This window comes from Xenopus tropicalis, chromosome 9 (assembly GCF_000004195.4).
Source record: "Xenopus tropicalis strain Nigerian chromosome 9, UCB_Xtro_10.0, whole genome shotgun sequence".
Lineage (NCBI taxonomy): Eukaryota > Metazoa > Chordata > Amphibia > Anura > Pipidae > Xenopus > Xenopus tropicalis.
In genome coordinates, this window is record NC_030685.2 from 87,413,929 (window position 1) to 87,441,540 (window position 27,612).

The 27,612-nt window shown below is 45.0% G+C and overlaps 1 protein-coding gene across 1 annotated transcript in view; it reads right to left on the reverse strand.

Annotated features, from left to right (window-relative positions):
- Nucleotides 1–27,612, reverse strand: part of cntnap5 (contactin associated protein family member 5) — a 294,459-nt gene that overhangs the window by 116,622 nt on the left and 150,225 nt on the right. Inside the window, exons 8-11 of the mRNA XM_031893445.1 lie at nt 24,289–24,550; nt 21,647–21,796; nt 10,043–10,214; nt 1,394–1,500 (exon numbers count right to left, since the gene is read on the reverse strand). Of these exons, the coding sequence (XP_031749305.1) occupies nt 1,394–1,500; nt 10,043–10,214; nt 21,647–21,796; nt 24,289–24,550 (691 nt within the window). The remainder of the gene's footprint in view (nt 1–1,393; nt 1,501–10,042; nt 10,215–21,646; nt 21,797–24,288; nt 24,551–27,612) is intronic.

A 27,612-nucleotide genomic window follows, 5' to 3' on the forward strand; every position in this document is an offset into this window, starting at 1 on the left:
CCCGGCCCCAACAGCGTGGCTATATTTAAGAGGAGGGGGTTTAAGGTACAGCAGACCCAGGCCCTGCTGCCCGGGCCCCCCGCAACCATGGAGTCTGCTGTATATATAGTTACACATATAGTTATAATGCTGGCAGTCTCACTGAAACCCATTGGACCATTAGTAACCCATTGAAATTCATTGAAACCCACTGTAACCCATTATAACTCATTGTAGCCAATTGTAACTCATTGTAACTCACTGTAACCCACTGCAACTAATTGTAATCCATTGTAACCCATTATAACTCATTGTAACCAATTATAACACATTGTAACCAATTGCAACTCATTGTAACCAATTATAACTCATTGTAACCCATTATAACTCACTGCAATCCATTGTAACCCATTAAAACTCATTGTAACCAATTATAACTCATTTTAACCCATTGTAACTCACAGTAATCCATTGTAACCCATTATAACTAATTGTAACCAATTATAACTCATTGTAACCAATTGCAACTCATTGTAACCAATTGCAACTCATTGTAACCAATTGCAACTCATTGTAACCAATTACAACTCATTGTAACCCATTGTAACTCACTGTAATCCATTGTAACCCATTATAACTCATTGTAACCCATTATAACTCATTGTAACCCATTGTAACTCATTGTAACCCATTGTAACTCATTGTAACCAATTATAACTCATTGTAACTCATGGTAACTCATTGTAACTCATGGTAACTCATTGTAACCCATTGGAACTCATTTTAATCCATTGTAACCCATTATAACTCATTGTAACGAACTGTAACTCATTATCTTGCTCCCTTCCCATTGTTCTGCTGATCGGCTGCTGGGGGTGAGGGGGGGATATCACTCCAACTTGCAGCGCAGCAGTAAAGTGTGACTGAGTCTGAGCTTTCAGAAGGAGCCAGCGCTACACATTAGAACTGCTTTCAGCTAACCTATTGTTTCTCCTACTCCCATGTAACTGGAGGAGTCCCAAGCCGGACTTGGATTTCTTACTATTGAGTGCTATTCTGATACCTACTGGGAGCTGCTATCTTGCTCCCTTCCCATTGTTCTGCTGATTGGCTGCTGGGGGTGAGGGGGGGGGATATCACTCCAACTTGCAGCGCAGCAGTAAAGTGTGCCTGAGTCTGAGCTTTCAGCCAGCGCTACACATTAGAACTGCTTTCAGCTAACCTATTGTTTCTCCTACTCCCATGTAACTGGAGGAGTCCCAAGCCGGACTTGGATTTCTTACTATTGAGTGCTATTCTGATACCTACTGGGAGCTGCTATCTTGCTCCCTTCCCATTGTTCTGCTGATGGGTTTGTAACAAACACGTTTTCCCTTTAACACTGTGACCAAAGATGGAGTTGGTGCCTACTTACAGCTATGGCAGGTCGCCTCCCCGTATCCTGTAGCGCCGCAGTCACAGTAGAATGCGTTCCAGCTCTGGGAACATTCCCCTCCATGTTGGCAGTAGTTTGGCAGGCACCTATGGGAGAGGGGGAGAGAGACAGCTCTTAGTTTGTGCTTTTGGAGTGTCTCTTTGTATCTGAACATAAAAACGACTTCCAAGCCGAGCTGACAGTTAATTAGCTGCCGAGTGACTCAACGGATCTGAGCGAATCAATAATCTCAAATGGCTGCTGCTCTTGAAATTGATGAAGCAGATACAGTAGATTACAAACCCCAACGCCAGACGCTCGCACAAAAGAGACTCGGTTACAAATATATATATATATTGTCTTTTGAGCCGGCGGAAAAAACGCCGACTGCAGTGGATACCGGAGAACTGGAAGAGGCTCTTGTGCCAATTTGCATAACAAAGGCCGGCGCTGAATACATACATATTAATTAGGGACGCTTCGCTTTGTTACGAGCGTCTGCGGGCGTTCGTCTGCTCCGGTGTTTGCCCACTATATTAATGCAATGGTGTAAATAATAAATAATCATGTGACCTATAGTGAATACAGGGCTGCCCACATTCAGCAGAACTGTATTCATGAGAGGCAGAGGGGCTTTTTAACCCCTTAGTGCTCCTGCCTTTGTGGCAGGGGCAGAAATGAACCCCAGGCAGTTATTGTCGCTCCGCCATCTTGTTCTTGACTGTCCCCCCCAGTATTGTGTGACATATTGTGTGAAAACAATTGAATTGTACTCATCTAAATATAGAAGGAATGGGCTTTGATTTATTTCTACCAAAAACCTGTTTGTCCCGCCCATCTGTTCCATCCGTCCCGCCCCTAATCCCGTAGGCAATTATGAATAATATACGGTACTGGTTTCCCTTTGGGCTAAACATTAATCTGTAACAATGGCCCCTTTATTGGGGCTCCCTATAGATCCTCTCAGGTCCCTGTCTGGGTTTCCAATGAGGGGTGGGCGTGTCCTAATGGTCCCCATAGGAGGGGGATAGCCAATCACAGCCCTGCAGTCACACAAGACAGGCTTCAGTTCCCTATCAGGTCATGGTCATCAGTGATTGGTTCCTATCCTACAGTGTTGCCGCCCCCCCCCCCCCCCCCACAGCCTGGGACAGGAGTCAGCAGGAAGTGGAACAGATGGGCGGGGCTAGTGGGGTTTTGGGAGAAATTTTCAATTAATCAGCCGGAAAAACTACAATTCATTGGCACAATATTGTTTTTTGCACCAAATTTCCCCTTTAACCTTAACCATGATATAAAGCAACTGTCACTTTAAGAGAAGAATTGGGCCGAATTGAAGTTGTAGCCCCCCAGTATGAGCCCTTTTATTGGCCGCCAGCGCTCTCGGCGCTTCGTTATTGGAACATTCAGCGCTCGCTGTTTTATTTGCTCCCAAACAGGGATTCAAATCTCTTCAAAGCGAACAAACTCCGGCCGTAATTACGTCTAATCCGCACCTACCCGCGTCCTATTTCTATTAAATATCCGCTCCCGCCGGGGGGATCAGAACATTCCATCTCGCTGAATTGCCGTCAGATCCCCCCCCCCCCGCAGGCCAGAAACCATTGTGTTTCTGCTGAAATCCCCCGAAAATCTGCGCTCGGGTCCAGCAGAGCTCGTTACTCTCTATTTATCAACATCACAGCGATATTCGCAGGGAGCTTTGGGCTACGGGCAACGAGACGGCATCAAAGAGATATTTATACGGCGCAGAATGCGTTTAGGGCCCTCAATCCTGTTCCTGGCGACTGCTGAGTAAATGAAAGCGTTCCAGATAAATGGATAGAAATCTGAGAAACGAAAATGTATGTGGGTTTGGCTAAACGAGCGATGAATTCGACTTCTCTAATGTATCGAGCTGGATAATTCCTAAATAAGCCTCTCGTTAGTTTGTTTCTTCCCCTCGTGGTTCTACATTCTAGGGACCCCGTCGGGTAGAGACCTGCACAGTGGGAGCCTTTTCTGCCTAAACGTTAATACCCCAAGGCAGCCATGTACCCCAGATACAGCCCCAAGGCAGCCATGCACCCCAGATACAGCCCCAAGGCAGCCATGCACCCCAGATATAGCCCCAAGGCAGCCATGCACCCCAGATATAGCCCCAAGGCAGCCATGCACCCCAGATACAGCCCCAAGGCAGCCATGCACCCCAGATACAGCCCCAAGGCAGCCATGCACCCCAGATACAGCCCCAAGGCAGCCATGCACCCCAGATACAGCCCCAAGGCAGCCATGCACCCCAGATACAGCCCCAAGGCAGCCATGCACCCCAGATATAGCCCCAAGGCAGCCATGCACCCCAGATACAGCCCCAAGGCAGCCATGCACCCCAGATATAGCCCCAAGGCAGCCATGCACCCCAAGGCAGCCATGCACCCCAGATACAGCCCCAAGGCAGCCATGCACCCCAGATACAGCCCCAAGGCAGCCATGCACCCCAGATACAGCCCCAAGGCAGCCATGCACCCCAGATATAGCCCCAAGGCAGCCATGCACCCCAGATACAGCCCCAAGGCAGCCATGCACCCCAGATACAGCCCCAAGGCAGCCATGCACCCCAGATATAGCCCCAAGGCAGCCATGCACCCCAGATACAGCCCCAAGGCAGCCATGCACCCCAGATACAGCCCCAAGGCAGCCATGCACCCAGATACAGCCCCAAGGCAGCCATGCACCCCAGATACAGCCCCAAGGCAGCCATGCACCCCAGAACAGCCCCAAGGCAGCCATGCACCCCAGATACAGCCCCAAGGCAGCCATGCACCCCAGATACAGCCCCAAGGCAGCCATGCACCCCAGATACAGCCCCAAGGCAGCCATGCACCCCAGATACAGCCCCAAGGCAGCCATGCACCCCAGATACAGCCCCAAGGCAGCCATGCACCCCAGATACAGCCCCAAGGCAGCCATGCACCCCAGATACAGCCCCAAGGCAGCCATGCACCCCAGATACAGCCCCAAGGCAGCCATGCACCCCAGATACAGCCCCAAGGCAGCCATGCACCCCAGATACAGCCCCAAGGCAGCCATGCACCCCAGATACAGCCCCAAGGCAGCCATGCACCCCAGATATAGCCCCAAGGCAGCCATGCACCCCAGATACAGCCCCAAGGCAGCCATGCACCCCAGATACAGCCCCAGGCAGCCATGCACCCCAGATACAGCCCCAAGGCAGCCCCCAATAGCCCAAGGCAGCATGCCCCCAGATACAGCCCCAAGGCAGCCATGCACCCCAGATACAGCCCCAAGGCAGCCGTGCACCCCAGATACAGCCCCAAGGCAGCCATGCACCCCAAGGCAGCCATGCACCCCAGATACAGCCCCAAGGCAGCCATGCACCCCAAGGCAGCCATGCACCCCAGATACAGCCCCAAGGCAGCCATGCACCCCAGATATAGCCCCAAGGCAGCCATGCACCCCAGATATAGCCCCAAGGCAGCCATGCACCCCAGATATAGCCCCAAGGCAGCCATGCACCCCAGATATAGCCCCAAGGCAGCCATGCACCCCAGATATAGCCCCAAGGCAGCCATGCACCCCAGATACAGCCCCAAGGCAGCCATGCACCCCAGATACAGGGGCCAAAGCAATTGCCTTCCCCATTAGGATTCATGTAACTATCAATCTGATATAAAGGGTCATTTACTATGTGCGGGGCAAGATGCAAGAAATCGGTGCAATCTTGCACCCTGCCCTTCTGCTTCAGAAATTGTAGGAGGTCTCCTCAGTGCTCCACAACCTGTGAGCCCCCCATGAATACAGTGTTGCTTGTGTCCAGCAGTGCTGTATTCATGTAGGGTTGGCCAAAAGCTTCTGGTACCGAGGCAAATCCCCAGCCTTCAGAACCCCTTGCACTCATCTTCCTCCCACCACATTCCTTCCCCCTCCCTGCTTGGTCACCATTGGGTGCACAGGGCCAAACGATCTAATTAAAAAAGGGGTATATAGGCTGTCGGACCAAGGACCACATTGGCTCATTGATGCAGTCCTTGGTCCGACAGCCCATATACCCCCAATGAAAACTGCTTGATCGAGATCTGGCCAACCTGAGACCAGATTATAGTCAGGTAGGCCTGTTGGGGGTGCCCATACAGGGGCAGATAAGCTGCCCAATCAGTCTGAAGGACCCAAATCAGCAGCTGAAATCTGCCTGTGTATGGCCTCCTTTAGTCCTATCAGATTCAACAAATGGCTTTTTGATTCTAAGATAAAAGGGCAAATCCAGTCTTTTCCTCCCAACGACCCAAAAAAGAGTTTGACAAACGTCACCTCCCCAGGATTGGGGCAATTAAATGTCTAGCAAGGGTTTTCTATTAGTGATGAGCGAAGTGTTTGTTTGGCAGGTGAGGGTTTCCCCTAGGGTCCCTACGTTATAATATACAGCACTAAATCATTGATCCCAATAATGACTGGGGCCCCTACTGATGTATTGCCTGTACCCCCCGACGGCTGCCCTAGACAATAGCAGTGCCCCCCTAATTTTTTCCAAGCATTGAAAATGCTATATAAGTTTACGGTAAAGCCCCGGGGTTTCACGACCAATTGCCCCGACCCGTCTCCAAAGCACATTCGCTGTTTATACCCAGTATTGTGAGTTCAATTCGCTGCTATTAAGGCACCGTGAGCGCCGGGCCCAGAGGTTCCGCTCTATACGTCACTTACTGAGCCCAAACGCTGAGCTTCCATCATGTCCTGGGGATCAACATTTGCCGGGTTGGTTTCTGCCTAATGATTAATAATGATATTTTATGTCGCAGGACTGATTGCGGGAAATAGAGTAGAAAATCTATATGTGATTTTCTAGACTCTCGCAGTCGCTCACGGGCGTAATGTTCCTCGCTAATCACGGCTTCCCATTTAGCTTCCCTCAACCTGCTGGGAGAATAACGTGTAGGGCACGCCCGGCCCCGCCTAATCCCTATCATTCTGTTATTCCTACATTCACTTGTTTTTCTACCTAAAAGAATCAAAAATCCAATATAATATTACATAATATCATTTATACCCCCTACTGTAAATGATAAGGATATTAGCAGTCACTGAGGGGTTCTGTGCCCCCCATATAAAGGCACAAGGCTGCAGGCTGAGTTATACAGGGAACTCTGAGTATCACTCATGTATTATAAGGGATAATGTACCCCCTACTGTAAATGATAAGGATATTAGCAGTCACTGAGGGGTTCTGTGCCCCCCATATAAAGGCACAAGGCTGCAGGCTGAGTTATACAGGGAACTCTGAGTATCACTCATGTATTATAAGGGATAATGTACCCCCTACTGTAAATGATAAGGATATTAGCAGTCACTGAGGGGTTCTGTGCCCCCCATATAAAGGCACAAGGCTGCAGGCTGAGTTATACAGGGAACTCTGAGTATCACTCATGTATTATAAGGGATAATGTACCCCCTACTGTAAATGATAAGGATATTAGCAGTCACTGAGGGGTTCTGTGCCCCATATAAAGGCACAAGGCTGCAGGCTGAGTTATACAGGGAACTCTGAGTATCACTCATGTATTATAAGGGATAATGTACCCCCTACTGTAAATGATAAGGATATTAGCAGTCACTGAGGGGTTCTGTGCCCCCCATATAAAGGCACAAGGCTGCAGGCTGAGTTATACAGGGAACTCTGAGTATCACTCATGTATTATAAGGGATAATGTACCCCCTACTGTAAATGATAAGGATATTAGCAGTCACTGAGGGGTTCTGTGCCCATATAAAGGCACAAGGCTGCAGGCTGAGTTATACAGGGAACTCTGAGTATCACTCATGTATTATAAGGGATAATGTACCCCCTACTGTAAATGATAAGGATATTAGAAGTCACAGAGGTACATGTTTCTGTTTATCTATATATCAGAATGTTATATCTGTCACACAGATCCAAAAATAATGTAGAAATAATCTCAGCTCCCAGCACCTCTCTGCCTCCCGTTCGTGCCGCAGGCTAATCTACATACATATCGCGCCGATTTCCTTTGGAAAATGAAAGCCCAGGTGCAGAAATGAAAAGGGATAATGCGAGATATCAAAGGAGACCATGGCGGGTCCCCGCTGAGAGATTTTATTGTCAGAAGATTAAATAAAAAGTTGGTATCTCATTTTCGGTTTAGCGGAGAGAGGCCTCCAATCAGGTGTTTATTCAGAGGGAACGCTTCACTCGCGGGCGCTCTCATTAAGTCCCATTCATCGCTCTCTCACAATCGGCCCAGACACAGACATAATTGCAGTCTCTTTACGCTCATTCACAGCCTGTGGTTTCAGATCTCCAAGCAGAGGAGTCCCCTAATATACATGACAATATCACCTTCTCGTTATTCATTACGCTCGGAACATAGATTTTTTGTATCCGTTTGTCTCGAGATTCCGTCGACAGTCTAACAGAACCTACAGAGCGGCCTCTTTGTATTTTTAATGTTGACAGAAATTCTCTACAAATGCCCGGAGTGCTAACTAGATACAGAGAATGTCCGGCGGGCACTGGGGGAGTGAGAGAAGAAAGAATAAATCACCTGAATTAAATATAAGTGCGCTCGCTAGGTAGCTAACTAGCTCTATAGCAACCAGGACAAAAGTTGGATTCATTATTGTCAACCACTGTTGCCTTAGTTTTAACCCCATCCTACAGTTTCTCTAAAAACACTTTGAAAATAATACAATAATAGAAAAAGTCCTACCTAGCTTAGTCCTTGATGTAACTGGGAGGTGGGCTATGACCAAAGAAAGCAGCCTATAGAAACTCTATATTTAGGGGCATATTTATCATAGTATGTAAGCCAAAATCACCAGTGATGTTGCCCATAGCAACCAATCAGATCTGTGGTTTTGTTTTCTAAATGTGGCCATACAAACTGTAACAAGATTTGCTTATTTCGCGTAGGCTTACCATCCGTCCCCGTCCCACGGGGACAGGTCCCGTTTCAGGACTTCCTGTTGTAAATTGAACTTGTGGACTGTCCCTGTGAGAAAGGTTGAAAGTCCCTGAATACTGCCAGGCAGATCCCCATGGCAAACCAAAGCTCATTGAGCAAAAAGTCTGTCAAATAATGTGCCTTCTTATTGGCTACATTTGGGCACAAAGTCATGAGTGGTTGGGTTTCCCTACCGAGGGTGTATCGGTAAAATTGGGAGTAGTTTATTGGGGGGGGGGTGTCCACCTAAAGTGATCATCGTCTAAAAAATTTGCCACAGAGCTTTGCACGCCACCATTGGTCCCCCTGCCCCCTATGAATATCAGGTCACCTTAGTTTGGCGAGGTCACCAAATGAGCAAATCTTTCTCCCAATATGCCCACCATGGGTAGGCAATATCGTGCAAATGTGATCCTTTGACCCCATGACGGGGATAGGAAAATTCAGAGCGAGGACCGCATCAAGAAGCCAGTGTGGCCCGTGATCTGATGAAAAATCAAGCCTGTCCAATCAACATATGCCCAATTTTTGCCAAGATATTGTTTGAGGAGGTCTGTTGGAGGGCCCCATACATGGGAAGATAAGCTGCCAAGTTGGTCTTAGGCACCCCAATCGGTAGCTGAAATCTGCCCGTGTATGGCCACCTTAAATTGTGGGTGACCATTTAAATCTAATTGCTTATTGGTTGCTATAGGCAACACTACCAGTGATGTTGGTTTACACACTATAATAAATATGCCCCTATGTAGGCCCTTGACTGGTAGCATATTTACAATACTGATGGAGTTATACTACTATACTAGTCTTGGTCCTCCACAGTGTGGTATGTTCTCATATAGGTCATAAGTACAAACTAGATTTGGTCACCTTTGGTATTATCTAGTGGTGTATATAGTATGGAGGTACAAGGTCACTACACATGCAACACAGATTAATCTGTTCTTATTTGTCAATGGGGGATACTATATGGCCTATATGTGGGTTAGACTACTCAATGCGTTGGTGGACCTCATGTCTCCAAGATACATCAACTATTCAGTGATCAATGTCCTGTGGACCAGATTTAACTCAGTGATGAAAAGTTATCTCATGGTTTATCGTGTAAAAACTTACAGACGAGATTCAATTCGAGGAGAAAAAAACATTTCTCCTAATTAATTTCCAGTTTTTTTTCCTGTAGACTTTAGGTTTTCACATGATAAACCATGAGATAAGTTTTTCTGAATTGAATTGCATCTCAGATTGAATAAGCAGTGTGAGGTCTTTAGGATCTACAAACAATTACTTGTGGCCAAATGGCCCTCAATAAGGATTCTGGTAGGGCGATTGGCATATTGCAATAGTCATTGGTCAACTTTGATCACATGATGGGAAGGCTAATGCATGGTGAAAATCCACCTCCCGTTGACTTCTTCTGAAACTTGGACAGGTTTCAGTATTTTTTCATTTCATTTTTTCCAGTTTAAGTTCATAAGCTTCAATAAAAATATATTCAACTTTTTGGTGCCATTTTTTCAAAAAGCAGCAAAAAGTTGAATTCAAATTGCCCCTTGATGATACCTTCAAATGATATATATGTACATAGAAGGGACGGATAATAAACAATAAATAATCTCTTAGTTCCATAATACGTTCAAGTGTTTCAATCTTGTCTTCTCATCGATTAGAAATTAGAATTCAGAGGTCAACTTACCTGTCTCTGATCCCACACGTATCAATCTGCACCTCGCTGTAATTGCCAATTAGGCCTCGCTGGACCGATATGAGATCTTTGGGCTGATTATCGATGAAGAGGAGCCTCATGCAGCCTTGGAAAGAAGGAACGGGATGGATACAGTGCGAATCCGTCAGATGATCCGGGCAGCCTGCTCGGAGAAAAGGAAAAAGAAAGATGCCATTGTGTCCCATTATAGATAATGCATTTATTTCTATATAGACGTTCTGCTGCCTGACCCCGTGGTCCCAATATTCCTGATGTCTCACTTATTACATCAGCTTTGTCATAAAATCTCACGTTATGAAGGCAGAAACCTGCCCGCCATCCTGAGAGCGGCTCAACATCCTCTTAAGGTTTCTCTCCGTGCCGGAATGATCATCTCAGGTCACAGAGTGATTTCATTTTCATTTATTCATGAGTTTATTTCATTTATCTGAGGACAGGCAGAGCGCGGCTTGGGGAGGAAAAAAAAAGTCACCTTTAAAGTAAAAATAAAATCTGCTCTAAATGCCGAAATAAAATCAGCTCCGAATTGCACCGAGGATAGATGGGAAGATTGTCTGCGCTCTTGTTGGAGAACATCATGAGGGTCTGAGGAGTCACTGAGGAGTGAACTTTTGCTTTGACAACAAAGTGGAGGGGACCTAAGCCAAGAGGTCTAAAAACCTCTGTTCTGGGGGGTTTGGAGAAAAAATGATAATGCCAAAGGGCTACCCTTCTCCTTGAAACTGGGTGAAACAGAGAACAAAGAGGGGGTTAACTTCTCCTTGAAACTGGGTGAAACAGAGGACAACGAGGGGATTAACTTCTCCTTGAAACTGGGTGAAACAGAGGACAATGAGGGGGTTAACTTCTCCTTGAAACTGGGTGAGACAGAGGACAACGAGGGGATTAACTTCTCCTTGAAACTGGGTGAAACAGAGGACAATGAGGGGGTTAACTTCTCCTTGAAACTGGGTGAAACAGAGGACAACGAGGGGGTTAACTTCTCCTTGAAACTGGGTGAAACAGAGGACAATGAGGGGGTTAACTTCTCCTTGAAACTGGGTGAAACAGAGGACAACGAGGGGATTAACTTCTCCTTGAAACTGGGTGAAACAGAGAACAATGAGGGGATTAACTTCTCCTTGAAACTGGGTGAAACAGAGGACAATGAGGGGGTTAACTTCTCCTTGAAACTGGGTGAAACAGAGGACAACGAGGGGATTAACTTCTCCTTGAAACTGGGTGAAACAGAGAACAATGAGGGGATTAACTTCTCCTTGAAACTGGGTGAAATAGAGAACAATTAGGGGCTTAACTTCTCCTTGAAACTGGGTGAAATAGAGAACAATTAGGGGCTTAACTTCTCCTTGAAACTGAGTGAAACAGAGAACAATGAGGGGATAAACTTCTCTCTGAAACTGGGTGAAACAGAGAACAATGAGGGGATTAACTTCTCCTTGAAACTGGGTGAAACAGAGGACAATGAGGGGGTTAACTTCTCCTTGAAACTGGGTGAAACAGAGGACAACGAGGGGGTTAACTTCTCCTTGAAACTGGGTGAAACAGAGGACAACGAGGGGATTAACTTCTCCTTGAAACTGGGTGAAACAGAGAACAATGAGGGGATTAACTTCTCCTTGAAACTGGGTGAAACAGAGAACAATGAGGGGATTAACTTCTCCTTGAAACTGGGTGAAACAGAGAACAAGGAGGGGATTAACTTCTCCTTGAAACTGTGTGAAACAGAGAACAATGAGGGGATTAACTTCTCCTTGAAACTGGGTGAAACAGAGAACAATGAGGGGATTAACTTCTCCTTGAAACTGGGTGAAACAGAGAACAATGAGGGGGTTAACTTCTCCTTGAAACTGGGTGAAACAGAGAACAATGAGGGGATTAACTTCTCCTTGAAACTGGGTGAAACAGAGAACAATGAGGGGATTAACTTCTCCTTGAAACTGGGTGAAACAGAGAACAATGAGGGGATTAACTTCTCCTTGAAACTGGGTGAAACAGAGAACAATGAGGGGATACTCGACTTTTTCATTGCTTAGTATATGTGCCCCAAATGTTCTTTAAAACATTAGTACATAATCATAACAGAATATTTTTCTTATCTCCAAGGATCCCTTGAATACTTGAGAGTATTTAATACTAAATAAAGCTTTCCATGTTTGGGGTGAAGGTTACTTTACACATTGGGGTGGGAAACATCTTGTATAATGTGACTGTATCCAGGTTAAACACAGTGACGGGGGAGATGGATATAAATGAGCAGAATGTTCCCAGGGACCCCGGATGATAACGATGCTCGGATCTCCTTCTGAGAGTGGGACGTGGCTCCTACTAACAAGATACTATTGACCCGCACTTACCATTTTACAAAGAAATCAATTCTGAAATCCTGACAATCTGCCTGGGTTTAAAGACGGATGGTTTCATCAAGGCCGACACTTGAACTTTAAGTGATTAACTAAAATCAAACAGTATTTCTCACAGACACGGGGGCTACAGGTTCAGAACCTTTAATTTTCTGCCCAGCAGGATGTCTTCTAATTAATCGCTAAACCTAATACTCACTTTCCATTAGAGATGAACCCAGTGTTTGTACAGAGCTAAAATGGCCACTTAAAGTCCCACAGCCATCCTGTTATCTCTATACATGAAAATATAACTTTATAGCTGCATATGTACTATAGATCCTATCTGATCCCCCAATTGTAAGCAGCAGTCCTGCCCTGCTTTATGGCTGAGATTCTAGCTATCTGTATAACAGAGCATTCTGTCACAGTGGCACAGATCCTATCTGATCCCCCCATTGTAAGCAGCAGTCCTGCCCTGCTTTATGGCTGAGATTCTAGCTATCTGTATAACAGAGCATTCTGTCACAGTGGCACAGATCCTATCTGATCCCCCCCCATTGTAAGCAGCAGTCCTGCCCTGCTTTATGGCTGAGATTCTAGCTATCTGTATAACAGAGCATTCTGTCACAGTGGCACAGATCCTATCTGATCCCCCCATTGTAAGCAGCAGTCCTGCCCTGCTTTATGGCTGAGATTCTAGCTATCTGTATAACAGAGCATTCTGTCACAGTGGCACAGATCCTATCTGATCCCCCCATTGTAAGCAGCAGTCCTGCCCTGCTTTATGGCTGAGATTCTAGCTATCTGTATAACAGAGCATTCTGTCACAGTGGCACAGATCTTATCTGATCCCCCCCATTGTAAGCAGCAGTCCTGCCCTGCTTCATGGCTGAGATTCTAGCTATCTGTATAACAGAGCATTCTGTCACAGTGGCACAGATCTTATCTGATCCCCCCATTGTAAGCAGCAGTCCTGCCCTGCTTTATGGCTGAGATTCTAGCTATCTGTATAACAGAGCATTCTGTCACAGTGGCACAGATCCTATCTGATCCCCCCCATTGTCAGCAGCAGTCCTGCCCTGCTTTATGGCTGAGATTCTAGCTATCTGTATAACAGAGCATTCTGTCACAGTGGCACAGATCCTATCTGACCCCCCCATTGTAAGCAGCAGTCCTGCCCTGCTTTATGGCTGAGATTCTAGCTATCTGTATAACAGAGCATTCTGTCACAGTGGCACAGACCCTATCTGATCCCCCCATTGTAAGCAGCAGTCCTGCCCTGCTTTATGGCTGAGATTCTAGCTATCTGTATAACAGAACATTCTGTCACAGTGGCACAGATCCTATCTGATCCCCCCATTGTAAGCAGCAGTCCTGCCCTGCTTTATGGCTGAGATTCTAGCTATCTGTATAACAGAGCATTCTGTCACAGTGGCACAGATCCTATCTGATCCCCCCATTGTAAGCAGCAGTCCTGCCCTGCTTTATGGCTGAGATTCTAGCTATCTGTATAACAGAGCATTCTGTCACAGTGGCACAGATCCTATCTGACCCCCCCATTGTAAGCAGCAGTCCTGCCCTGCTTTATGGCTGAGATTCTAGCTATCTGTATAACAGAGCATTCTGTCACAGTGGCACAGATCCTATCTGATCCCCCCCCATTGTCAGCAGCAGTCCTGCCCTGCTTTATGGCTGAGATTCTAGCTATCTGTTGGCCATAGCCAATAACAGCTAGAATATAACAGAAGGTCTAAAGAGAAGGATATCTCCAATGGGAAATATAAAAATATAGTAGTAGTTTAAAGCTATTGTGTTATACACCCGGCCCAGTTGGCTAATGCTTTTCCTAGTGGAAGTCAAGGCAGGAACCAGATTCCATTTCTGTATCTATTTGTATCGTTGCAGTTAAAGTTTCATAGATGAGCCAGAATTGAGATCATAAATAAAAGTTGCAATAACAAGTATTATCACTTCTCGTGTCTGTGTGATTTGCTTTTTTTTTTTTTGCTTAACTTATTTCTCCCAAAGAATAGTTTATCGGGAAGAGAATTAAAACTGAAAAACGTATTTACAAGACAAGAATTTCTCCGTGATTTATTCCCAGGGAGGTGCAATAACTCAGCGTGTCGGGTGCTTGTGTTGTAAATTTGTAATAACTGAACCTGAATTACGTTCTCCTTGGAATTAAAGCCGCATTGTGATCCAACGCGGACGCAGTGAAGCTAATGCCGTAGTGTCTAGATTTGGATTTCATTTTGTAAAATGACAATGTCGAGTCAAGAAAGAATAATAGATGTTAATCTGAAGATAATTAGAAATATAATGGAAAACAAGGATCCCCAACATTTTATACCTGGGAGCCACATTCAAATGGAAATTGGGCATGGCCACATCAAAATTGGGCACGGTTGCATCAAATTGGTCACGGTCATGTCAAAATTGGGCATGGTTGCATCAAAAATGGGCACAGTCGCATCAAATTGGGCATGGTCACGTCAAAATTGGGCACGGTTGCATCAAATTGGGCACGGTCACGTCAAAATTGGGCATGGTTGCATCAAAATTGGGCACAGTCGCATCAAATTGGGCACGGTCACGTCAAAATTGGGCATGGTTGCATCAAAATTGGGCACGGTTGCATCAAATTGGGCATGGTCACGTCAAAATTGGGCACGGTTGCATCAAATTGGGCATGGTCACGTCAAAATTGGGCACGGTTGCATCAAATTGGGCACGGTCCCGTCAAAATTGGGCATGGTTGCATCAAAATTGGGCACAGTCGCATCAAATTGGGCACGGTCACGTCAAAATTGGGCATGGTTGCATCAAATTGGGCACGGTCACGTCAAAATTGGGCATGGTTGCATCAAAATTGGGCACAGTCGCATCAAATTGGGCATGGTCACGTCAAAATTGGGCACGGTTGCATCAAATTGGGCACGGTCCCGTCAAAATTTGGCATGGTTGCATCAAAATTGGGCACAGTCGCATCAAATTGGGCACGGTCACGTCAAAATTGGGTATGGTTGCATCAAAATTGGGCACGGTTGCATCAAATTGGGCATGGTCACGTCAAAATTGGGCACGGTTGCATCAAATTGGGCACGGTCACATCAAAATTGGGCACGGTTGCATCAAATTGGTCACGGTCACGTCAAAATTGGGCATGGTTGCATCAAAATTGGGCACAGTCGCATCAAATTGGGCACGGTCACATCAAAATTGGGCACAGTTGCATCAAATTGGGCACGGTCACGTCAAAATTGGGCATGGTTGCATCAAAATTGGGCACAGTCGCATCAAAATTGGGCACAGTCGCATCAAATTGGGCATGGTCCTGTCAAAACTGGGCACTGTTGCATCAAATTGGGCACGGTCAAAATTGGGCATGGTTGCATCAAAATTGGGCACAGTCGCATCAAATTGGGCACGGTCACATCAAAATTGGGCACGGTTGCATCAAATTGGGCACGGTCACGTCAAAATTGGGCATGGTTGCATCAAAATTGGGCACAGTCGCATCAAATTGGGCATGGTCCTGTCAAAATTGGGCATGGTTGCATCAAAATTGGGCACAGTCGCATCAATTTGGGCATGGTCACGTCAAAATTGGGCACAGTTGCATCAAATTGGGCACGGTCCCGTCAAAATTGGGCACTGTTGCATCAAATTGGGCACGGTCCCGTCAAAATTGGGCACGGTTGCATCAAATTGGGCATGGTCACATCAAAATGGGGCACGGTTGCATTAAATTGGGCATGGTCACGTCAAAATGGGGCACGGTTGCATCAAATTGGGCATGGTCACATCAAATTGGGCACTGTCTCATCAAATTGGACACGGTAGCATCAATATCGGGCACAGTCGCATCAAAATTGGGCACGGTCGCATCAAATTGGGCATGGTTGAGTCAAATTGGGCGCGTTGCTCAAAAAATGGCGCTGTCACATAAAAAACAGGGACAACAAAAAAAAAGACGCAGGCGACAAAAAAAAATTGTGATGCTAATGCATTTCGCAAATTTTACGCCATTTACTCATTATGGATTGTACTTTGAGGGTCACAGTGACTTATAGAATAGTGAGGGGGAAATACCCCAACCCCATAATAATTGTTTGATGGATGGAAATTTGGATGAATATTTGATGGAACGAGTATGGGAAATACAAGAGGGGTGGGGCAGGTATAGAGAAGTCCTGAATATGTGTAAGTGAAGAGGTTAATGAAAGAGGTGTTGACTGGAGGCCAATAGTAAACCATGAATGGTTTGTCCTTACTGTATAATGTTGGGGGTGCAAGGGCTGGAACACTAAGAAATATAAAACTGTGCTCCCCCACAGGGGGCAGATGCTCCAACCCTGCTCCAGTGTTCCTGCCCAGGTCCCAGAGCCCTAGTCTTGCCAATGGCTTCCCAACTCCTTATATCCCTTTGGGATCCCCAGTTTGTGACACACACAAACCATAGGAACTGATTATTTGACCAATGGAGAAAGTTTACAGAAGAAATAATAAGGGGAATAAGACAATTCTGAAAACTCTCGAGACAAAAGAAGGTCTTCCAGGAAAGTGAAGGGACATCTGCCGTTGGCTTCTACATGAACTCGGCAAGATTTAGATGGTGAGTTGTTGGGTTCGGATTTTTGGCCGTTTAGAAATATAGAGCCCCATTTACTAAACCCCAATGAAGTATTTTTGAGATAAATTCGTATTTTTTCTAAGTTATAGAACATTTCGTAATGTCCACGGTAATTTCGTTAAAATTCCAAGACGTTTTCGTGGTTTTCGTTAACTTCCACGAAAAAGTCGTACTTTTCGGACCATTTCGGAATTCATTCAACTTTCGGTATCGTGACTATTTTTTGTGCCAGGTTGGATCCCTTGAGTGCCATTGAGCCCTATGGGAGGCTTCCAAAAAATGTTGTGACTTTTTGTGCGACCGATAAAAGCATTTTCATGAAATTGATTGATCGGAAATGATCGTGGTTACTCCGAATTTTTTCCCTATTGCCCCAAAAAATTCATCTTTAGTGAATGGGCCCCAGAGTAAATATAAAATAAAATTGCAACTTTTTTTGGTGACTTTTACTGCTAAAAATCCAATTGAGAAAAATCGGCCCCATATAGTAACACATTATACATTCCAATGGTATAAATGGGGTGGTCTTCTTAGATGCTCCAGTTACCTGGGCAACTCCATATCCTATAGGGTAACTCATGATCCTTGAAAATCTATTTAAACTTAACGCAAAGGTCCAATTTCACATTCAAAAGGGGCGTGGCCTTAGAATATCCGCGCAAGGCTATAGATATTTTTAGAAAGCAGGTCAAAGCTGTTCATCACAAGCCGCTACAAACATATTAATGAATCATGGGTTTCCCACTGGAGAATTCCTGAGATTAGTAACCAGACAAGCGATGCAGAACCTCTGCCCCCAAACATGAATACTGCAGGGATTTAGTGCCCTTTATTACCCACAATCCTCTTCTGTAGTTGAGTTCATGAATCACATAGTTTGGTCCATCTTGTCCACCATACTAGGTTGCTATGGGTTACAGGACATTGTGCTACCACATATCATTAGTGATGGGCGAAAAGTTTCGCCAGGCATGGATTCGCGGCGAATTTCCGCGTTTCGCCATTGGCGGATTGTTTCGCGAAACGGATGAAAAATGTCGCCGCGGAAAAATTCGCCACACGTCCAAAAATTGTCGCCGGCATCAAAAAAGAATAGTCGCGGGCGACAAAATAATAGCCGCGGCCAACGAAACAAGAGCCGCGCGCGACGAAACAATAGCCGCGCGCGACGAAACAATAGCCGTGCGACAAAATAATAGCTGCGGGCGACGAAATAATAGCCGCACGACAAAACAAGAGCCGCGGGCGACGAAACAAGAGCCGCGCGACGAAACAAGAGCCGCGGACGACGAAACAAGAGCCACGGGCAACGAAATAATAGCCGCGCGACAAAACAATAGCCGCGGGCAACGAAACAAGAGCCACGCGACGAAACAAGAGCCGCGGGCGACGAAACAAGAGCCGCGCACGACGAAACAAGAGCCGCGCGACAAAACAATAACCGCGGGCGACGAAACAAGAGCCGCGCGACGAAACAAGAGCCGCGCGACAAAACAATAGCCGCGGGACACGAAACAATAGCCGCGCGACAAAATAATAGCCGCGGGCGACAATTTTTTTTGTCGCACGACATTTTCGCCGTTTCGCGAATTTTTCGCCGTTTCGCGGATCTTTTCAAAGATTCGCGAATTTTTCGGCGAAGCGAAACGGAACAGATTCGCTCATCACTACATATCATAGTTGGGATCAAGTACAGGTACTGTTTTATTATTACAGAGAAAAGGGAATCATTTAACCATTAAATAAACCCAATAGGGCTGTTCTGCCCCAATAAGGGGTAATTATATCTTAGTTGGGATCAAGTACAGGTACTGTTTTATTATTACAGAGAAAAGGGAATCATTTAACCATGAAATAAACCCAATAGGGCTGTTCTGCCCCAATAAGGGGTAATTATATCTTAGTTGGGATCAAGTACAGGTACTGTTTTATTATTACAGAGAAAAGGGAATCATTTAACCAAGAAATAAACCCAATAGGGCTGTTCTGCCCCCAATAAGGGGTAATTATATCTTAGTTGGGATCAAGTACAGGTACTGTTTTATTATTACAGAGAAAAGGGAATCATTTAACCATTAAATAAACCCAATAGGGCTGTTCTGCCCCAATAAGGGGTAATTATATCTTAGTTGGGATCAAGTACAGGTACTGTTTTATTATTACAGAGAAAAGGGAATCATTTAACCATTAAATAAACCCAATAGGGCTGTTCTGCCCCCAATAAGGGGTAATTATATCTTAGCTGGAATTATTTTACAGTGACATTAAGTTGTTCGGCCATCAGAGATTATTGCTCTCCTCATTTTCCTCATTTTTGTGTAAAAGTTTATTAGAATGGGCTCAGCGTGAGGCTGGATTTCTTTATGAGCAGCAATTAAAGTTGTGCAACTTGGACCAAGGGTCCGTAATCTCTTGAACATAATGAACGCGTCGGCTCCGGTTCCTAAAGGCGTTTATTTTTGCTGGAGTTCAAAGCCGGAGCTGCTTATTTGGGCTGTAAATGGCGTCCCAGGAACGAGACGGAGAATCAACGACAGAATCATGAGCAGAAGTCTTTGTACATTCAGGCTCCGACATCAGAGAAGAGCGAGTAGAACCAGTTGGGAGCGTGGGAGATGAGCCCCTTGTTCTTTCCATAGAGCAGTAATAGTGTTCCGGAGAGAGGCTTAATAAGCTGTTGGTTTGATTGCTCTACGGCCGAGAGCGTTATTAATTAGCTCAGAGTCTCCACTCATACACCGTCCCCGAGCACTGATAAGCCAATTGAGAACATAGAAAAGTACTCTTGATTGAAGGGCTCCTTTAATAGTCCCTTTATCAATATAAATTGACACCCAAGGCAAAAAAATATCAGCTTTTGGATTGAGGTTTCCAGACAAACAAAACACTTTATATCAAGGGCCCCCGAGACTCCCAACATGACGTCTCTCCCCATTATCCAGACTCTTAATGCATCCGATCCCTCCGCTGCCCCATATCCGCCGACCCGCGCAGGGTTCACTTATAGGACATCCACAAACATTTACGGAATATGGCAAAGGCACTTCAATTACTTTATTTCCCATGGTAATAACATTGTCATTTTCAAATCCCGGGCCTTCGGGATCGAGGAGGTAATAAAATATAAATGGCAATATGATTGGTAACCTGTTTTTTTTTTTTGATGGTGCATTTTAAAATAGATCACTTTGTAAATCCAGGTCACGGAATGAACACAAAGTACGGAACGGAACCGCCCAATTTCACGTTTAATTATACCCATAAATAAGTCAAGGGATTACAGCTCCCTGACATCTGCATTGCTCCCATATCCACCTAGTGGTAGATATAAGAATAGTAAGAAATCCAAGTCCGGCTTGGGACTCCTCCAGTTACATGGGAGTAGGAGAAACAATAGGTTAGCTGAAAGCAGTTCTAATAACATTGTCATTTTCAAATGCCGGGCCTTCGGGATCGAGGAGGTAATAAAATATAAATGGCAATATGATTGGTAACCTGTTTTTTTTTTTTTTGATGGTGCATTTTAAAATAGATCACTTTGTAAATCCAGGTCACGGAACGAACACAAAGTACGGAACGGAACCCTGCCCAATTTCACGTTTAATTATACCCGTAAATAGATCAAGGGATTACAGCTCCCTGACATCTGCATTGCTCCCATATCCGCCTAGTGGTAGATATAAGAATAGTAAGAAATCCAAGTCCGGCTTGGGACTCCTCCAGTTACATGGGAGTAGGAGAAACAATAGGTTAGCTGAAAGCAGTTTTAAAAACATTGTCATTTTCAAATGCCGGGCCTTCGGGATCGAGGAGGTAATAAAATATAAATGGCAATATGATTGGTAACCTGTTTTTTTTTTTTGATGGTGCATTTTAAAATAGATCACTTTGTAAATCCAGGTCACGGAACGAACACAAAGTACGGAACGGAACCCTGCATAATTTCACGTTTAATTATACCCGTAAATAGGTCAAGGGATTACAGCTCCCTGACATCTGCATTGCTCCCATATCCGCCTAGTGGTAGATATAAGAATAGTAAGAAATCCAAGTCCGGCTTGGGACTCCTCCAGTTACATGGGAGTAGGAGAAACAATAGGTTAGCTGAAAGCAGTTCTAATAACATTGTCATTTTCAAATCCCGGACCTTCGGGTTCGAGGAGGTAATAAAATATAAATGGCAATATGATTGGTAACCTTTTTTTTTTTTGATGGTGCATTTTAAAATAGATCACTTTGTAAATCCAGGTCACGGAACGAACACAAAGTACGGAACGGAACCGCCCAATTTCACATTTAATTGTACCCATAAATAGGTCAAGGGATTACAGCTCCCTGACATCTGCATTGCTCCCATATCCACCTAGTGGTGTATATAAGAATAGTAATCAATAGTAAGAAATCCAAGTCTGGCTTGGGACTCCTCCAGTTACATGGGAGTAGGAGAAACAATAGGTTAGCAGAAAGCAGTTCTAATAACAGGTCACGGAACAAACAAAAAGTACGGAACGGAGCCGCCCAATTTCATGTTTAATTATACCCGTAAATACGTCAAACCATGGGGAAACCTTTGACATTTGTTAATTGTATTCCTACCTCCGAAGTAGTATCTGCTTCCAGAGAACACCGCCGCCGAGACAGCCAAGTGGTCCGGAGAAGACCCCGCATTATCCAATGTCAGAGTCAAGCGATGCCGCCTCGCGTTGATGGTGACTGCGTGCCAAAGTCCATCATTTAAACCGCTACCTGGGAAAAAAATACAGTTGGAATAAACATCTTTGGAAATAACCGGTTGTGGGAATCAACCACATTTGAAAACAAAGAACTGAAAGTCTTGCCTATAGGAGGAGCCTTGGTTGCTCATTTAGCCAACGGCCAATAATATAACTGGAAATAATAGGGGCAATATTGAGTCGTATCAACCAAAATTGAGGTTCTGTTCCTAATAAAGTTGGAATGTTCCTTTATTCTTGTGTTAGTTGTTCCTAATACTCCAATGGGCAAGCCAGGCGTGGATTCTTTTTTGGTGGAACTGCGGCAAACATTTGCCATGAAAGAAAAAAATAATCAAGATAAAAAAGTTGCCAAGGCAAAAAAAGTCACCAAGAAAAATTACCACTAAAAAAATACCCAATGACTTTAATGCTTTTGGAGCGAGAAAAAACACCCATTAACAAAAAAGTCGCAAAGACGAAAAAGTTCCCTAGACCAAGAAAAATGTCTCTGAGGCAAAAAAGTCACCACAAAACGACACCCATTGACTTTAGCGCGTTTGTAGTAAGAAAAAATGGCAATTGAACCCATGTGGATAAGAACCCACGGAGCTGTTCAGTCACTCGCAATAGATCTCTGCAACTTTGTGCGACTTAGGGATACAAAGTGATGCAAAGGGCATTTTCCGGTGACTGTTGCCAGTGGAAAGCCATTTCAGAGCAGTTAGTCACAATAGTAGCCCACATAGGGCGGCGACAATGACAACCATGACCTTGCAGTGTACAAAATCAGCAATAGCCCAAAGATACAGTGTTTCTGGCACAGTAATTACTGTACAATAAAAGAGAGATACAATGAACTGGCCTTTGGGGTTTCTAAAAAAACCCAAAAAATTACCGCCCTTTCTATTGTGAAATTCTGAAATAACGTTCTTTATAATGTCAATATCACAAAATGAGTTTTCGTAGCCCAGATGGAGTGTCAGATGAAAGTAAACATGAATCAAGGGTCAGTTAAGCTTGTTGTGCTATTTTTATCAATGTCCTACACAGGGAACATCCATAAGATTTATTTCCCTTTTGTAGAACTACATTTCCGAGTATTCTATTTAATGAAGTTGATTTTGCTCTCACAGAAGTGCATTCCTGGCCCCATTCATCCTTCAGGACTTTAGATTTATCCTCCGCCGGTTCCTTTCCCAAATCAGATATTGTGTTTCCTCCAGAAAACAATCAGCAGATACCTAAGCTGGTTAAGTCGCCCTCAACACAGAAACCGGCCGCCGAAAAAGTTATTTTCCCATGATGTATCTCAGACATATCTATTGCTTTGAGTTAAAAGCTTTCCATTATGGGGCTGTCAAGGAATCCGTTACTTGGGTACCAGCAGCGCCAGAAAGGAATTACAGTAAGGAAAAAACCCTATAGAAATCAGTTTTAGTCAATAAGGATTTGGCCATTTTTTTGTTTATATGGCGGAGGGAACAGTGTAGTTAAGAAATAAAAAGTACCCCATAAAAATCATGGCAGGATCCCTATTCATTTACCTATTTGACATTAAATGCAGTTATACAAACATTGCATCCCAAAGGGAATATCTCGGAATGTCCTACAACTAGTGATGGGCGAAATGTTGCGCCAGGCATGGATTCATGGCGAATTTCCGCATTTCGTCATTGGCGGATTGTTTTGTTACACAAAATACGCTGCGGAAAAGTTAGCAGCACGCCCAAAAATTGTCGCAGGTGTCAAAAGAATGGTTGCGCGTCAAAATAAATAGTCGCAGGCGTCAAAGAATAGTCACGGGTGTCAAAGAATGGTCATGGCGTCAAAATAAAAAGTTGCGGGCGTCAAAATAAAAAGTTGCATGTCAAAAAAATAGTTGTGGTGTCAAAATAAATAGTCACGCATCAAAAAAATAGTCACGGGCGTCAAAGAATAGTCGTGGGAATCAAAGAATAGTCGCGCATCAAAGAATAATCGCGGGAATCAAAGAATAGTTGCGGGAATCAAAGAATAGTCGCGCGTCAAAAGAATAGTCGCGCGTCAAAAGAATAGTCGCGGGAATCAAAGAATAGTCGTGGCATCAAAATAAATAGTCACGCGTCAAAAAAAAATAGTCGCGGGAATCAAAGAATAGTCGCGGGAATCAAAGAATAGTCGCAGGCGACAATTTTTTTTACTTGCAACATTTTCGCCTTTTCGCGGCGTCGAAATAAATAGTTGTGGCGTCAAAATAAATAGTCGCGCGTCCAAAAAATTAGTCACGGTGTCAAAATAAATAGTCACGCGTCAAAAGAATAGTCGCGGGCGACAATTTTTTTTACTCGCAACATTTTCGCCTTTTCGCGAATCTGTCAAAATATTCGTGAAGCGGCGAAAATGTTGCGCATACAAAAAAAATTTTCGGCAAAGCAAAGCGGGACAGATTCGCTCATCACTATCTACAACACCTACAATAAAGCCATTGATGAGCCCCAAGATGGACCCTCGTCATCCATTGCTGATGGAATTCATCTCACCTACCTGAGCTTAATGTAAGGATATGTTCTCCTTCCTGGATCTCAAGCAGTAATTTCCCTGAAACCAACTGGAGCAGCAGAACTCCGGAACCTCCAGAAAACTGCGTGGTCAGTAGAAGGCCATTTCCGTTCCACGTGCGGAACTCAAAGCTCACGGAAAAGCCGTCCATTTGTGGGGTTCCGGGGAGCAGTAGGTAACTGGTGCTGGAGTTGGTGAACGTCACGGGTATAACGTGGGGTTCCGAGCAAGAAAAGGTCACGTTCCCCTGGAAGAAAATACGGAAACTGTGAGGAGGTGGGCGAGATGTATCAAGGCTTAAGCATAATTATAGCAGAGATTTAACGAGACCATAGTTTCCTGTAAATGGGGGGAGGTCGGACACAGCTTTATTGTAACATATTTACATAGTAAGTTAGGTTGAAAAAAGACATACGCCCGTCACGTTCAACCATAATGCCTTTATATAACCTGCCTAACTACTAGTTGATCCAGAGGAAGGCAAAAACCCCATCTGAAGCCTCTCTAATTGCCGCAGAGAGGAAAAAAAAGACTCTCACTGGTTTCAGTTGGCTACTAGGCTCAGACTGGTTCCAGCTGTCTACTAGACTCTGACTAACGTCTCATTGGCTTCAGTTGTCTACTAGGCTCAGTCTAGCTTATGTTAACTACTAGACTCTCACTGGTTTACGTTGGCTACTAGACCCAGACTGGCTCAGTTAACTACTAGACTCTCACTGGCTTCAGTTGTCTACTAGACCCAGACTGGCTTCAGTTGGCTACTAGACCCAAACTGGCTTCAGTTAACTACTAGACTCTCACTGGCTTCAGTTGTCTACTAGACCCAGACTGGCTTTAGTTGACTACTAGACCCAGACTGGCTCAGTTAACTACTAGACTCTCACTGGCTTCAGTTGGCTACTAGACCCAGACTGGCTCAGTTAACTACTAGACTCTCACTGGCTTCAGTTGGCTACTAGACCCAGACTGGCTCAGTTAACTACTAGACTCTCACTGGCTTCAGTTGGCTACTAGACCCAGACTGGCTTCAGTTGGCTACTAGACCCAAACTGGCTTTAGTTGACTACTAGACCCAGACTGGCTCAGTTAACTACTAGACTCTCACTGGCTTCAGTTGGCTACTAGACCCAGACTGGCTTTAGTTGACTACTAGACCCAGACTGGCTCAGTTAACTACTAGACTCTCACTGGCTTCAGTTGGCTACTAGACCCAGACTGGCTCAGTTAACTACTAGACTCTCACTGGCCCTTCAGTTGGCTACTAGACCCAGACTGGCTCAGTTAACTATTAGACTCTCACTGGCTTCAGTTGGCTGCTAGACCCAGACTGGCTTCAGTTGGCTACTAGACCCAGACTGGCTCAGTTAACTGCTAGACTCTCACTGGCTTCAGTTGGCTACTAGACCCAGACTGGCTCAGTTAACTACTAGACTCTCACTGGCTTCAGTTGGCTACTAGACCCAGACTGGCTTCAGTTGGCTACTAGACCCAGACTGGCTCAGTTAACTACTAGACTCTCACTGGCTTCAGTTGGCTGCTAGACCCAGACTGGCTCAGTTGGCTACTAGACTCTCACAGGCTTCAGTTGGCTGCTAGACCCAGACTGGCTTCAGTTGGCTACTAGACTCTCACTAACTTCAGTTGGCTACTATATTCTCACTAACTTCAGTTGGCTACTAGACTCAGAAAGGCTTCAGTTAACTACTAAGTTAGGTTGAAAAAAGACATACGCCCGTCACGTTCAACCATAATGCCTATATATAACCTGCCTAACTACTAGTTGATCCAGAGGAAGGCAAAAACCCCATCTGAAGCCTCTCTAATTGCCGCAGAAAGGAAAAAAAAGACTCTCACTGGCTTCAGTTGGCTACTAGGCTCAGACTGGTTCCAGCTGTCTACTAGACTCTGACTAACGTCTCATTGGCTTCAGTTGTCTACTAGGCTCAGTCTAGCTTATGTTACCTACTAGACTCTCACTGGTTTACGTTGGCTACTAGACCCAGACTGGCTCAGTTAACTACTAGACTCTCACTGGCTTCAGTTGTCTACTAGACCCAGACTGGCTTTAGTTGACTACTAGACCCAAACTGGCTTCAGTTAACTACTAGACTCTCACTGGCTTCAGTTTTCTACTAGACCCAAACTGGCTTCAGTTAACTACTAGACTCTCACTGGCTTCAGTTGTCTACTAGACCCAGACTGGCTTTAGTTGACTACTAGACCCAGACTGGCTCAGTTAACTACTAGACTCTCACTGGCTTCAGTTGGCTACTAGACCCAGACTGGCTCAGTTAACTACTAGACTCTCACTGGCTTCAGTTGGCTACTAGACCCAGACTGGCTCAGTTAACTACTAGACTCTCACTGGCTTCAGTTGGCTACTAGACCCAGACTGGCTCAGTTAACTACTAGACTCTCACTGGCTTCAGTTGACTACTAGACCCAGACTGGCTTCAGTTGGCTACTAGACCCAGACTGGCTCAGTTAACTACTAGACTCTCACTGGCTTCAGTTGGCTACTAGACCCAGACTGGCTTCAGTTGGCTACTAGACCCAGACTGGCTCAGTTAACTATTAGACTCTCACTGGCTTCAGTTGGCTGCTAGACCCAGACTGGCTTCAGTTGGCTACTAGACCCAGACTGGCTCAGTTAACTGCTAGACTCTCACTGGCTTCAGTTGGCTACTAGACCCAGACTGGCTCAGTTAACTACTAGACTCTCACTGGCTTCAGTTGGCTACTAGACCCAGACTGGCTTCAGTTGGCTACTAGACCCAGACTGGCTCAGTTAACTACTAGACTCTCACTGGCTTCAGTTGGCTGCTAGACCCAGACTGGCTTCAGTTGGCTACTAGACTCTCACAGGCTTCAGTTGGCTGCTAGACCCAGACTGGCTTCAGTTGGCTACTAGACTCTCACTGGTTTCAGTTGGCTGCTAGACCCAGACTGGCTTCAGTTGGCAACTAGACTCTCACTGGCTCTAGGTTGCTCTGGTAACACCAACTTCACACATACTAAAATAAACTCACTCCAAGGTAAACCAGAACAGCTTCAGGCCATCATAAATGAGTAGTGGTAAAAATAAAATTCAAAAAGTCATATAATTGGACAAAAAAGCAGCCCAATGCGTTTCATGCCTTATGAGCCACTTACTCACAGGCATATTTTTTTATTCACTCCAAGGCAAAGCCTTGTGTTATATTTCTTTATTGTCACAATATCTAAAACAACATCAGACAAATAATGTATCTTTAAAAGAGAAGCTCGAAGCATCTGAATTCCCTCTTTTTTCTAGCGATACCGTTTGCC